General features: G+C 43.1%; 1 protein-coding gene across 1 annotated transcript in view; it reads left to right on the forward strand.

Annotated features, from left to right (window-relative positions):
- The window catches only part of LOC126260968 (sialin-like), a 133304-nt gene that overhangs the window by 74583 nt on the left and 42916 nt on the right, over window positions 1-15805 (forward strand). Inside the window, exon 6 of the mRNA XM_049958543.1 lies at window positions 3549-3758. Within this exon, the coding sequence (XP_049814500.1) occupies window positions 3549-3758 (210 nt within the window). The remainder of the gene's footprint in view (window positions 1-3548; window positions 3759-15805) is intronic.

Here is a 15805-nt window from a genome sequence, read left to right on the forward strand (position 1 = left end):
CTGAGAGATACCGACATCCAGCACTTCGATATACAGGGTGAGCACAAAGTCTTGCCCTGACTACAAAAATGTATAACAGAATAACCGTTTGACAAAATACGTTACATTTGATGCCGTTACTTAGGTTAGTGTTAGTAGTTGTTGTGACCAATAGATGGCGCTGGTGCTCCACAACACGGTCTGTCAGGTCACGTTAGTTGCTGGCGAAATGGCGTCGGAGCAGGAGAAAGCGCGATGTGTGCTTTGGTTTCACGAAACGAAATCGCCTATCAGTGTTCAGCGTAAATTTCGGGCTTCTTATGGACGCTGCCCTCCTGACGTTAAATCAGTAAAGCGATGGTATGCAAAGTTTAACGAAACAGGCAGCGTTTAAGATCGTCCTTAAAGTGGCAGCCTCGTGTGACTTATGCAACTGTTGATCGAGTTCAGCAATCCTTTCAACGGAGTCGGTCTAAATCAACTAGTCAAGCATCACGTGAACTTCAAATACCACAAGCAGTGTGGTGAAGATTCTTCATGAAAGGCTTAGATTGCATGCTTACAAAGTGTAGTGTCGGTAGACTTGCCAACACTACGCACACTAATTGAAAGAGGCGGCCAAGATGCACGCGCTAACTCACGAAGGATGGAGTGAGGTCTGAAACAGGAGACTTAATGAATGCTATAAAGAAAAGTACATAGCTTCTGGACTACTTAACTTTTAATCCATCCTTTGTATACATCGTTCTTGATGAGACATCTGGAGATTGTGGCGATACAAGTGAGACTCTTTAGATATATGCAATGTTACAAATGGCGCCTTGCTAAGTCGTAGCCATTGACTTAGCTGAAGGCTATTCTAACTGTCTCTCGGCAAATGAGAGCAAAGGCTTCGTCAGTATAGTCGCTAGCAACGTCGTCGTACAACTGGGGCGAGTTCTCGTACGTCTCTCGAGACCTGCCGTGTGGTGGCGCTCGGTCTGCAATCACACAGTGGCGACACGCGGGTCCGACATGTACTAATGGACCGCGGCCGATTTAAGCTACCACCTAGCAAGTGTGGTGTCTGGCAGTGACACCACACAAAGTGCAAATTGTGCAGTCCTTGCAACCGAATGATTTGCTGACACGTGCTGAATTTGCAACTGAGATTCTCAATAGGATTGATGGCGCTAACGATTACTCAAATCGCATATGCTTTACCGATGACTCCACCTTTCATCTCAGTGGAATGGTAAATAGGCATAATGTCCGTATATGGCGTTCAGAGTCTCCACATGCTACTGTACAGTTACAGCGAGACAGCGAAAAAGTGAATGTTTGGTGCGGCCTCATGCATAACAAGGTTTTTGGACCGTTTTCTTCGCGGAAAAATCCATTATCGCCAACATTTACTTAGACGGTTTGCAACAGTTCATTGCACCCACATTTAGAAGATTATCAACCATGGATAATTTTCCAGCAAGATTGAGCAGCCCCCCCCCCCCTTCCCCCTTCCCCACTGGACTTTGATAGTGCGTGATTTCCTGAATGAAACATTTCCGGATCGGTGGATTGGAAGGAACGGTCCAACATCCTGTCCACCCTGCTCTCCAGACATTACGCCCCTTGACTTTTTTTCTTGGACTGTATCAAGGGCAGAGTCTTCATCACACCAGTTGTTGACGTCTACGAACTGAAGGCTAATATACAAGCTGCTGTGGGTACTGTGACAGAGCACATGTTACGAAACACCTGGCGGGAACTGGAATACCGCCTCGACATTCTCCGAGCTACCAAGGGAGCACACGTTGAGGTTTACTAACATAAGTGGTCTTTAAAAAAATAGTAACACTAACCTATGCAACAACATCAAATGTAAATTATTATGTCAAACGGCTATTCTGTACTAAATTGTTATAATCAGGGCAAGACTTAGTGCTCACTCTCTACAAGGTGAGATGTACAGCACCGATGGTCAGGCACTAATGGACAGAGTATGAAGCACTATAAAACACTGAGCATGAGAGACTTCCTCTCAAAGCATGAGCTACCGTTACTCCTCGAGAAAACTGAATGCCGTTTCAATCTCTTCTTATTGTGACGTCTTCTGTCGCTGCAGCTACAGCCGCGACGAAACTGTTATAATCCTTCTACACGGTCGACTTTCTTGTATCAGTTAATTACTCGAGACAAGTGCGTCTAGTGCAGAGCCCCTGGCGTTCTCTTCCCTTGCTGATTGTGAGTCTTGTCTGTTCTGAGTGGCCATTTCCGTTTCACGTCAGCGCCAAGATTGCCGGTGTTGTGAGAGCTGTCTGCTGTGCAGTTTGACTTGTGATTGGTGAAAGCCAGGTTGTGAGAGACTATCCTGTGCACGAAAAAATCGAAATACAGTAACAAGAAGCAGGAACAAGTAATGGCAATAGAGTTTATTGATCACCAACGCAGAATTCATAGCGGAAGTTCTTGTCAACGGTCGTGTGGAAAATTCTCTACACTCCTGAGAACTGAAGGAACAGGAAGAGTGCCATCCAAACATTTCAGAACATATGCATGTATTTGCTCGAGAAAACACGTACTTGCAAAAACGTCAGACAATACGTAGAATGCAGTAAATAATGGCTTTTTACTTTATCCTTTGTATCTTGCTTTCTTGCTATGCGCCAAATAACAACCGAAAATTATTTTTCTCGTCCAATAACTCTGACTTCTTCCCCGTTCAAATAATTTTCATTAAAACAGTGTTATCTCAAAAATGGTTCAAATGGCTCTGAGCACTATGGGACTCAACTGCTGAGGTCATTAGTCCCCTAGAACTTAGAACTAGTTAAACCTAACTAACCTAAGGACATCACACACATCCATGCCCGAGGCAGGATTCGAACCTGCGACCGTAGCGGTCTCGCGGTTCCAGACTGCAGCGCCAGAACCGCGCGGCCACTTCGGCCGGCGTAGTGTTATCTGTTTACATTCTTATTTTTGCATTTTCTCTGAAAAACGTAAATACTTTTTGCTTTCAGATATTTCGTCTCTCTTGTAGGAGAACGTTAGTAGGAAAAAATGCCAGGGCATCCTGTAACTTTTCAATGTGCCACGAGAAGAAAGCAAAAAACATAATAAAGATTAAGAAAACACGGAAGCACAAAATCAGTTGCTATAATGGGAGTGAGCGCGACCAGAATAGTTTATAATTTCCGACGTTAGCAGACGCCCCCAGGTGGGGTCTCTCTGCGCATGCGCAGCGTGCATCTTACTTGGATATTTACAACTCCATACTCGGCACGATCTATAGATCATGGACGCCTTATACGTTGGTTGGTTGCCGATTTACACTCGCGTCGTGGTTGGTTGCTGATTTACTCGCAGGCACGCAAGGTGCACGCACTTTGAGTAGTCGATTTTTACCAGAAATGTGTAAAACGTTTTTTCTTTAGAACTGGCTCTATCTCCTGGACTTCTGTGCAGACGCACAGGAGGTTACTTCCTCATTCATCTTGGGATCGACATTGCAGTGCTTTTCTACTACAACCTGCATGTCTGTATTTCATACAACTCAGCGCACTTAGGAAAGCTACTGTCATGCTCCGCAGCTGTTTCTCATGTTCACGGAAGAGACATTCTCCACCGTGCGTGTCGTTACGTTGCAGAAGCGACTGCCCGTGCCGTGGAAGAGCGTGCTGACGACCCCGGCGCTGTGGGCCCTCATCGCCATCATGGTGACCTTCGACTGGACCTTCTATATCTACATCTCCTCACTGCCCCTCTACCTCGCCAGTGTCCTCCACTTCGATATGCAAAGTGTGAGTACAGTGACTGTTAGAAGCATTCTGATGCTTACTTATTTCTATTCTGGATGAATCATGCTTCCAACAAACCTGTAGCTTCAAGAAAATTTCACATAATTTGTTATTTCTTTGTTTTTATTTGAGTACTTAATTTTTTTATTTACTCTTCCTTTGACAGTTCAACACAACAATACAAGGGATGTCAAAAAATAACCGATTTTTTTTTTTAATGCGCCCGCGCTTGAGTTACCCAATATGGATCTCAAGTTGCAGCAGTGCTTGTCTATTAGATTTTGCGTTCTGCTTGACAAAACACCATCACAAACATTGGAAATGTTGCGACAAGCCTACAAAGAGCAAGCCACGGGGAAAATACAAATTTTTGAATGGCATAAACGATTTTGGGAGGGTAAAAATGGTCTTGCGGATGTTCCACGTCCGGGAAGGCCCCAACTTCGAAGACTGAAACCAGTGTCTACACGACTGATGTCATGTTGTGGGACGACCGTCATATATCGTTAACAAAGATTGCAGAGATTATGAATATGTCCTACAGACCAGCTGAAGACATTGTACGAAGTACAGAAACGTTGCAGCAAAGTGGGTGCCTCGTGCGATCAGTGACGAACAGAAGGCTCACCGTGTGACGACGGGTCAACAATGGAAGAGAAGGCTTCAGCGAGAACCAGATTTTTTTGGATAAAGTCATCACATGCGACGAATCCTGGTTTCATCATAATATTCCAGAGAAAAAACAGGACAGTGCCCAAAGCAAAGTTCTTAAAGTCCAAGAGCCAAAAAGGTCAAAGTCAACAAAGTACAGGAAAAGTCATGCATCTCATCTTCTTCGATAATCAAGGCATTGCATACGATCATGGGGTGAATGAGCAATGTACTGTTACTGCTAATTACTATTGTGAGATATTGAAGAGGCCATTAAGGAGGAAAAGTGCAACAAAAACACCACATCTTGCTGAAATGGGATGGATCCTTTAATAGTATAATACACTGGCTCCTCGTGCCATTGAGACGCAAGAAACAATCACTGAATTAAGCACTGAGATGATGCCACATCCACCTTATTCACTGTACCTAGCACCATGTGACTTCCACCATGTCCTGCAGTGAGTTATTTTCAGGGTGGTTGAGAGCTAAACAAACAGGTTTCGGGTGTATGCAACAGGCCATCAAAAAGGGACTTCAGGGCATATTTTGAACATTGGACTGAACGCACGAGTCGTTGTATCGTGTCTGAGGGAGATTACTTTGAAGGTCTGTAATGGAATTTGAATAAAAGTGAGCAGTATTTTCTAAATAATACCGGTTTTTGAAACCCCCTCATATATGCCATGTCAATAATTTACAGACCATACAAATTATAAGAATGGATGTACATATGTATGTGCCACATCTACTCCTAAATCACTGGAATGACTTCAACCAAACTTAGTACTCATATTATTTACTGGCTGGAAAGAATCACTCTTTTTCCCCATTGAAAGTGATTATTGAACATCAATACAAACACCATCAGTTTTACAATGTGAGAATAATGCATCACTACAAACAGTACCCAAAATGCATTTCATCAAACAGTTGTGTATGAAACATTGTTTTACACTTACAGGAAACGAAAGTGATTCAAAAATCATTGAACGCAGTCTTTCACATGCGTAACACCTTCATTATGAGAAGCAGAAAAATGAAGTGTTAAATTTCTTGAACGAAAGAAAAATGACCATACCAAAATAATCAATCAATACAAAACTTAGTTTGGACACCAGCAGTGGATTATTCACTGCTCCATCTTCTCTCCTCTCTGCTGCTGTTGCTGGTTGGTAACTGCTGGAAGACCAGACAGCACAACTTGTACTACTCGCTCGCCGCCCTCTGCTGGAGGGAGAGCCTTCTTTGGTGTCGTGATTGTGAGGACGCCGTCCGAAGACAGTTGCGTCGGCACCTGTTCGGTCACTACGTCCTTCCGCAGCAAATAGCGACGCTGCATGTGGTGCCATTTGTAACCGTGCACATCTTGACGCTCTTCATGTTTTGCCTCTGCCACCACGCAGCCGCCCACCACTTTTACCGTCAGTTCCTCCTATTCGAACTACTGGACGTCTAGATTAACCTTGAGCCCATCATTGTTGTTCGGGATGGTAGATACGTCGGAGTTACGAGCTGCCAAATAACGCTACGGTCTGTAGTAACTAGAGAGAGCAGGAACGACAGACAGACGAGGGGAAGGCAAGTCGTCATGTTTCAGCCCCAAGCCGAAAAGCTGATCGAGTAATGACGGTTGACATCGTCCAAGAAGTGGGGGATTATCGGTGTCAAAGCCTTCTTTACCAAAATTATTTTTTTTTCACTGTGTACGAGTGAATAATTCCTTTCCTTGTAGTTAACTGTCCCATTTACACCATTGAACCACAGGATAAATCAATCACTTATGTACAGGTGACAACACATGGATCTTATGAAATAGCCTTTTAGAATCTTTAATATTCCTCACACCAATGTAGTAAACCACAAAGGGCTATTTAGTTTTCAAATCTTGAATATTCTTGTTGAAGGTTATATTAGTCTTGCATATACACTGCTGGCCACCGTAAATGCAACACCCTGAAGGAAGCATCCGAAACAAGTGAAATTTACACCATGAGTTTGCAGCGATGAGATATGCAACTGATTAGAATTTCAGCGCAGACGCACATCACGCGCGCCTGTGGCGCCACCTCATAGCGCCATTTAAGGCTTGGCGATTTCGACGAGTGTACGTTCGGCACGTGTGTTTACCTTGTGGTTGTTTCACAAGACGATCAGTTATGCCTCGTAGACAACAGCGAACATCTTTTGATCAAGTATCCGAGTTCGACAGAGGAAGGATAGTGGCTTACCGAGATTGTGGATTATCATACAGAAAAATCGCTAGTCGTGTTGGACGAAACCAAACAACTGTAATGCGGATATGTGACCGTTGGATGCAGGAGGGTACGACGGACCGACGTGGTCGATCGCATTCACCTCGGTGCACCACTGCACGTGCTGATAGGCAAATTGTGCGCATGGCAGTGACGGATCGCTCAGTGACATCCCGAACCATAGCACAGCACATTGCGTCTGTAACGCATCATCCAGTGTCTGCGCGTACCATTCGACGCCGTTTACAGCAGAGTGGTCTGTCCGCAAGACGTTCATTGCTTCGTCTACCATCGACGCAGAACCACAGACGTCTCCGTCGCCAATGGTGTGATGACAGACGGATGTGGACGGCAGAATGGAATGACGTTGTCTTTACTGACGAGGCACGGTTCTGTCTGCAGCACCACGATGGTCGGATTCGAGTGTGGAGACACAGTGGAGAGAGGATGCTGGACAGCTGCATTATGCACCGCCACACTGGTCTTGCACCGGGTATTATGGTATGGGGCGGCATTGGATATTACTCTCGCACGCTTCTAGTATGCATTGCCGGTACTTTAAATAGCCGGCGCTACATATCCGAGGTGCTGGAGCCAGTTGTCCTTCCTTACCTTCAGGGCTCGGCCACAGCCATATTTCAGCAGGATAATGCGCGACCACACGGGGCACGCATTGTCCAAAGGTTCTTCGTCAATAACCAGATTGAATTGCTTCCCTGGCCGGCTCGCTCTCCGGATCTTTCGCCGATAGAAAACATGTGGTCCATGGTTGCTCAATGAGTGACCCAGATTACATCCCCAGCTGCCACAACAGATGATCTTTGGCAACGTGTGGAAGCTGCTTGGGCTGCTGTACCCCAGGAACACATCCAACGTCTCTTTGACTCAATGCCGAGATGTGTGGCAGCGGTGATCTCCAACAATGGCGGATACTCTGGCTACTAATTCTGGCAGGAACCACATGTCACAGACGTCTGTAAACGTAATCATTTGATACTTGGTCAACATGTTATCTACAAAATAAATCTTGTTGTGCTACCTCTTGTCTTTCTTGGTGTTGCATTTACGGTGGCCAGCAGTGTAAATAGAGGATTTTGATATCTGTAATGGTAGAGACAGGAGCTGTTAAATTTCAAACAACACGCTGCCATCGTTCACAAAATAATCTTCTCCTGGATAGTTGTGAAACAGTAATTTTCTTTTTTGTCTTCTTGTATTTTTCTTAGCCTTTTCCGTAACTAAAAGAATAGTGCCACGTCTGTATGACAAGTGATATATGTATTCAGGTAGATGACAAGTAATCTTCTAAAGTTTTAAAACGTCTTCTTGTACAAACTAAAATTGGTTCTTTGCCAAAGAAAGGGAAAAATAAGAAATGATAATTATATTAACAAAGGATAGTTCTGTTAATTTTGCTAGTTTTTTCATGTTCTTGTGATACGTTGTTTTGTACTAAATAGTGATTTAAATAACTTAATTCATATCTGCATCATAATTTTCAACATAATACCACACGTGTCAGTGTAATCTCTTTATCCTCTTATCTTTGCATGTACTTAATCCATATATGCACAGTATTCTTCATTTGTTGTATGACATTGATTGATAACATAAGCAATGGTGTGACCTAAAATCCAAATAGCGGCATTTTGCTTCCTGTGGGGATATCGTATTTTTTCTGGTCTGGTCAAATTCAACGCGGTCAGTTATCGCCAGTATGCTTCGCATGTCCGACGTGAGCAGTCCAGCTCTACCACAGGTGAACCTGTAAATTAAGGTGTCCACGTGATCGCATATCGTACAGATGGGTGTGGATCTCGTGTGGATGTTGTGGAGTTTCTCATTGGTTGAAACTTTGTCGTTGATGATTAGATACGATGTAGACAGGACGCGTGATGGCAATACAGAGCTACGGATATTTCGCCACATTCTATTTCACTTTGCTTGAGGCTATTTTTAAATGACTCTGTTTTCTCTACCATCTGTTGTGAGAAAACTACAGATTTTCGCGTTAGTATAAGGTGGATGGATGTTGTCAGCTTGTCGCATGTAACTCAACTCGCAGTAGTACACTACTGGCCATTAAATTTGCTAGACCAAGAAGAAATGCAGATGATAAACGGGTATTCATTGGACAAATATATTATACTAGAACTGACATGTGATTCCATTTTCACGCAATTTGGATGCATAGGTCCTGAGAAATCAGTACCCAGAACAACCACCTCTGGCTGTAATAACGGCCTTGATACACCTGGGCATTGAGTCAAACAGAGGTTGGATGGCGAGTACAGATACGGCTGCCCATGCAGCTTCAACACGAACCGAGCGAGGTGGCGCAGTGGGTAGACACTGGACTCGCATTCGGGAGGACGACGGTTCAATCCCCCGTCCGGCCATCCTGATTTAGGTTTTCCGTGATTTCCCTAAATCGCTCCAGGCAAATGCCGGGATGGTTCCTTCGAAAGGGCACGGCCGACTTCCTTCCCTAATCCAATGAGACCGATGACCTCGCTGTCTGGTCTCCTTCCCCAAACCAACCAGCTTCAACACGATACCACAGTTCATCAAGAGTAGTGACTGGCGTATTGTGACGAGCCAGTTGCTCGGCCACCATTGACCAGACGTTTTCAATTGGTGAGAGATCTGGAGAATGTGCTGGCCAGGGCAGCAGTCGAACATTTTCTGTATCCAGAAAGGCCCGTACAGGATCAGCAACATGCGGTCGTGCATTATCCTGCTAAAATGTAGGGTTTCGCAGGGATCGAATGAAGGGTAGAGCCACGGTTCGTAACACATCTCAAATGTAACGTCCACCGTTCAAAGTGCCGGCAATGCGAACGAGAGGTGACCGAGAAGTGTAACCAATGACACCCCATACCATCACGCCGGGCGATACGCCAGTATGGCGATGACGAATACACGCTTCCAATGTGCGTTCACCTCGATGTCGCCAAACACGGATGTGACCACCATGATGCTGTAAACAGAACCTGGATTCATCTGAAAAAATGACGTTTTGCCATTCGTGCACCCAGGTTCGCCTTTCAGTACACTATCTCAGGCGCTCCTGTCTGTGAAGCAGCGTCAAGGGTAACCGCAGCCATGGTCTCCGAGCTGATAGTCCGTGCTGCTGCAAACGTCGTCGAACTGTTCGTGCAGATGGTTGTTGTCTTGCAAACGTCTCCATCTGTTGACCCAGGGATCGAGAGGTGGCTGTACGATCCGTTACAGACATGCGGATAAGATGCCTGTCATCTCGACTGCTAGTGATACGAGGCCGTTGAGATCCAGCACGGCGTTCCGTCTTACCCTCCCGAACCCACCGATTCAATATTCTGGTAACAGTCATTGGATCTCGACCAACGCGAGCAGCAATGTCGCGATACGATAAACCGCAATCGTTATAGGCTACAATCCGACCTTTATCAAAGTAGGAAACGTGATGGTACGCATTTCTCCTCCTTACACGAGGCATCACAACAACGTTTCACCGGGCAACGTCGGTCAACTGCTGTTTGTGTGTGAGAAATCGGTTGGAAACTTTCCTCATGTCAGCACGCTGTAGGTGTCGCCACCGGCGCCAACCTTGTGTGAATGCTCTGAGAAGCTAATCATTTGCATATCACAGCATCTTCTCCCTGTCGGTTAAATTTCGCGTCTGTAGCACCTCATCTTCGTGGTGTAGCAATTTTAATGGCCAGTAGTGTAAAGTCTAATATGGCGAAAGGTTATTGGTATCATAGGTTCGTTAATGGGTGGCATTATGCTGCATAGCTTCCAGTTTAGCATTAAGTTCTTGATTAAGTTCGGTGTGTCTTTGTTGATAGTTTTATGCATACGGTTGATTAGTAAGGTCCGACATTTATGTCTGGCGCTGATGAGACCAATCCCTCCTCTTGAGGCTGGTGGGGTAAGAACCACCAACCTATGAAAGGGATGGGAGTGAGGGTGAAAAAGCAGAGTAGCCCACGACGCGACATTACCCATACTTCAGTTATACAGTATTTGAGAATGAGAGGACTTAGAGACTTGCAACAAATTTCACACATAATTTCAGACATCTAAGAAACTCTTTCTCGCTGTCGACCGCCACAAAACGCAGAAAGCAAAAAATGTTCGTGGCTTACTACATTTTCGCTGCTCATGTAGTAAAACTGCCACATGAAGCACAACGTTTAAATTATCATTTCCTTACTACAAACTGTGTTCGTGACACATTTTGCAGACACTATTCGCATATACCACTGAATGTACCAGAAACATTACATCATTGTACGACACTTACTACGGCAGATACGACTTCATAACAACTGAATGCAAGACGTTTAAATTTATTACTTCTTTACTACTAACTTTATTCAGAACACATTTCGCAGACAGTAGGCGCGGATACGAGGGACACGTGGGATGGCTAGAGAGAGAGGAAGCGGAGGAGGTGGATAGAGAGAGGGCGAAGGCAGACCGGATGGTCACCCATCCAAGTACTAGCCCAGTCTGACAGCGTTTAACTTCGGTGATCTGACGGGAACCGGTGCTACCACTGCGGCAAGGCTGTTGGCCTATATGTACAGATTATAATAATAATTTCGGTGGCTCAATGGCCTGGTACAAGTCTTTCTATTGGACGCCACTTCAGCGACTTGCGAGTCCCTAACCCGAACCAGTTATCCAACTGGGGAAAGGGGACCTACAGTTTAACGTGGAATTAGGAACACGTGTTGTTTCTGGTGACTTCCACACCGTCGAGTGGCAACGGTAGCTTAAAACGAAGACTGACAGATCTTAAAGGTTTCAACCAGTGAGTTTGCTTCAAAATATGTGACAAATATGGCCACAGCTTTTGATTTCATTGAATTACAAATTTAAATTTTTTACACCGCTTATAGAACGTAGACTTCAGTATTTCACATAAATTTTAACTTAACATCCCTACCTGATTCCGATAAAAAAGTGTCTTAACAGACAGACAAATGGACAACAAACGGCAAAAAAAAAAAAAATTTTAAGTGATATAATTACAAATTAACGATTTTCGGATTTTGTATTGTGAAACCCCGCTTCTTGTCAAATTCCATGATTTTAGGCAAACGAGAAGTACACTATAGGTTTCGGTGAGCGATTTTGACAGTATCAAAATGATTGTGACCGGGCGTGAGTCGTGCTTCGGTAGCTCAGATAGTAGAGCACTTGCCCGCGAAAGGCAAAGTTCCCGAGTTCGAGTCTCGGTCGGGCACACAGTTTTAATCTGCCAGGAGGTTTCGCATCAGCGCACACTCCTCTGCAGAGTGAAAAATCTCATTTAAGATACTTACTGATTTGAGGAATATTAAGCAGATTTAGAAATATTTGCGCTTTCACTTCTGAACTTTGTCATATCTGAAAAAATGTTATTATTGTTTGATATGTTCTACGTAATACGATTTAACGTAATCAATACCATGCTTATTCAATTGTCAACTTGTTTAATCTATAGGAATACCAGTACCATTAATTGCTAAAGTAAATCACTCTGTTGCGTTTTCACGACTCTACCGCTGAACCGATTCCGATGGTATTTGGTATGGAGATAGCTTGAACTCTAAGAAAGATCATGGGCTACTTTAGAAAATTGTACCTTTTTGAGGGTTATTAAAATTTTTAAATATCGCATTCGCGAGTGGTACGCAGACGGCGCTGGCACTGTGTCTATATAGTATTACGTGACAGTGCAAATACCAGTGTTATTGTGGGCATGGTTTATAATACTGAGTTGTTACACTATCTGGCATAACTAGAGAGCTTTTGTGGACATACAGCAATAAAATCCGACTATAGGTCCGAGAACCATATTTAAAATTATTGCAATAAGCGTCGCAAATCTGATTTAGAGGAGATACAACGTTCTAAGAGAGTTCGAGCTGTGAAAGTTACTCGAATCCAACTAAACTCGCAGTAACCTCACGTCCGCCGGAACTTCGATGCAGTACGTCAGGCGACCTTAAGAGCTACAGATAGCTGCCGAGACGCTTGAATACCCACAACGACGGCGACATTTAAAGGCTGTACGACAAACAGAACGTGGCATCTTTACACGTGGAACGTGAGACGGTTTTTATGAGGCTGAATTTCATTACGATCTGTTAATAATCTATGTTATTCATAAGTTATTCGTATTGCGGGATAGATTGCATTGAAATGGAAGGAAGAAACGGTTGGCATATTTTGCTCCGATGGAAAAATCTCACAGCCAGTGCTAAGCGAGCCTGACGGACCTCTAGGGACTCTGCTTCTCTACACATGTAATGAACCTAAGCGTTTCTTAAATACAGAGTGTATCAAAAAGAATCATCCGATTTGACACATCAATATTTCTGAAACTACTAAACATATACAATTAATTTTGTTTTTTGATGAACAGGTAACTAAAAAAGTTTTTTTAATACCTTTTCAAGAGTGTTCAATATGCCTTCCTTGAGCTGCAGGGAATATGTCAGTGCGGTATTCAAATTGTTCCCACACTGCATAGAGCATGTCTTGGGTTACAACTTCCACAGCTGCTATTATTGTCGTTGGTAACGGAGGCACATAAACAAAGTCTTTTGTAAATCCCCGAAAAAATTAATCACATACAGGCAGGTCCGGTGACCATGGAGGTCAGAAATGTAAGGCTGAATCATTTGGTCCAGCGCTACCGATCCATCGTTCGCTAATCCTTTGGTTTGAAAATTCCCGCATTTCCAGATACCATTGTGAAAGATTGTAACTCTAATTTGCTTTGCTGAATAGCGTAAGATTGTGACTTGAATTTGGTATGCTGAAATCGGGTGCTAATTAGACCATGAAAGCGGTTTAAAACTGTGAGCTGTCTTGGGAGGTTAACCGAGCGTTTACTGGGCCACTGTTTCACGACTGGGTAACTAGTCTAGGTTTACCACATTACCAATCAGACTATCATTGATTATAATCTTTTTACAGTCATACAACAACCGGTAATATATCTATATAAAAGGAGAATTTAAATAAAAAGAAAGAAATCAGTTTATATTTGCAAATTTATTTTAAAGATTGTTCATTGAAATTTCAGCATATTATACGTGAGTTATAACTGAGCTGGTGCCTTATTTACGATTGTGAGACTGTGAGATTGGAATATTACGGGACACATAAAATATGGAGCCAAGATTTGGGAGACTGGGTACAACACTGCATTCATAAAACAACACACAAAGAACATTGAAACACATGCAACAGAAAGTTAACCACAACCAATAGATTCAAATTTTCAGTTAAAGAAATTACTTTCGTAGCACAATCCTGTCCGTCTTGTAATTACCCTTCACGTGGTCAACTTGGTTTACAGAAAGCGTATAACTCCGCAATAATTTAGATAATAAAAATAAATTAGATCAAAAAGCAGATTACAAAACAAAAACCTCGAACTGGTTACTAACGTCTTACTATTAACCTGATGGGTCAAACAGTTATATAAGCACGTGGTACTGGTCTCACAAAGTACACGCCACGTGGGTTGAACATAAAGAAAAGTTGGTATATTCAAAATCTTTTCAAGACGATACGTTATAATCACACAAGCATTTGCCTTTAAGATTGATCTTACTTAGAGTTACTGACCAACACGTGGTTCCACTTTACTCACAAAGTAATAACAAAGCAACTACCGCCAAATAATCTGAACTGGACACGAGAATCACACTCCGCTGCAATTAAAGATAACCTTAGCTATTTTAAAGCTAACCCGAAATAAAATGATTAAATTCTCAGTTAAGCTGAACTTAACAAATCCATTGTCCTATGGACTTAACAGACACGCGCTTAGCCGGAGATCTTACCACTTCAGACGCTCGCTACCGCCAGACTGCTACTGCTGGACTGCCCTGCGCTACCACTGGACTCCAACTGCCTACTACCACCGAACTACCCAGCGTGCTCCTGAGAGTCGCTCACAAAGACAAACGGAAGGCGCCAGAGGGGCAGCTTCCTATACCAACATGACAGGGGACGGACCGGACCATACTAAGAATGGAAACCTCTCTGCTTTTAGGAAGCGTAGCTACCTGTTTCAACGTTGGTCCTACTGTTCTCTAGCAGACAGCCTTGTCTGCTACCCTCAAGCATGCAGCTACAAACACATTTGATCATTCATCCTCTCACACAGAAGGGAAGGGGGATGACAGTATCTTATCATACACAGTATATAAAAGAAAGCGGATGTAGGTTCCGTATGAGACTGTGTGACATGAATTACATATAAGAATTACATATAAACTGTGCTTTAAAGTGTAGTAGTGTGAGAGATCGTTCTTGTTTACATGTAAAAGTAACACGTTCCACTACTCAGTCTCCTCCCAGATAGTCAGAAACGCCACAGTAAATTTAGAAGAGGAATTTATTCCATAAAAGACAACAAATTTGAGAAATTAAACATGAAAGGAATCCAACAGAGACCTTTCATAACCCCAACGCTCCGGGAAAAGACTGTGCAGGGAATTTTCTGGCCATGCTAGGACATTCCCAAGCAGGCTTCTCACACCCTACTTAAACCAAAAGTGTAAAGAAAAAGGCAAAAGGTCACCAGCTACTTGCTAAAACACAATAATTTCAAACATCTTTACAATCTACCAATTTCAAAGAGAGAAAAAAAAACACACAATCTGTGACACCTATTTAAAAGGTCGTGTAGACCTAAATCGGTCAGCAAGTAAAAACAATGGTTCCTGTGTCATTAATATGAAAACAATTTCTGGTTGTTACCCTTATGGAGTTCACCAGTATTTGCTCATTGCAAGAGCCAACTGATCACAGGCAAATTTATGACTGTTTATTAACAGGCAAAATTTATGAAAATAGCAAAGGTGCCACAGCAATTAAAAAAAAGAACATCAAATAACATCAGTATCATAAAGCAGAACATTAGAATGCACAATCCGCAAAAGCAAAAAAAAATATAAGAGAAAAAACATGTTTTACAAAGCGGTTATCGCAAAAAAATTCTATATCTTATAAAACTAATAATCTGTAGGATTAACCTAACTATGTGGCACTAATTTAATCACTCTACAATATTTCAGTTAGTTAGCAAACAATGAGCACTGTGTCATTATACTGAAACTACAATAATTGTGTGATTGTTACCCTTAAGGG

Source organism: Schistocerca nitens, chromosome 1 (genome assembly GCF_023898315.1).
Source record: "Schistocerca nitens isolate TAMUIC-IGC-003100 chromosome 1, iqSchNite1.1, whole genome shotgun sequence".
NCBI classification, from domain to species: domain Eukaryota; kingdom Metazoa; phylum Arthropoda; class Insecta; order Orthoptera; family Acrididae; genus Schistocerca; species Schistocerca nitens.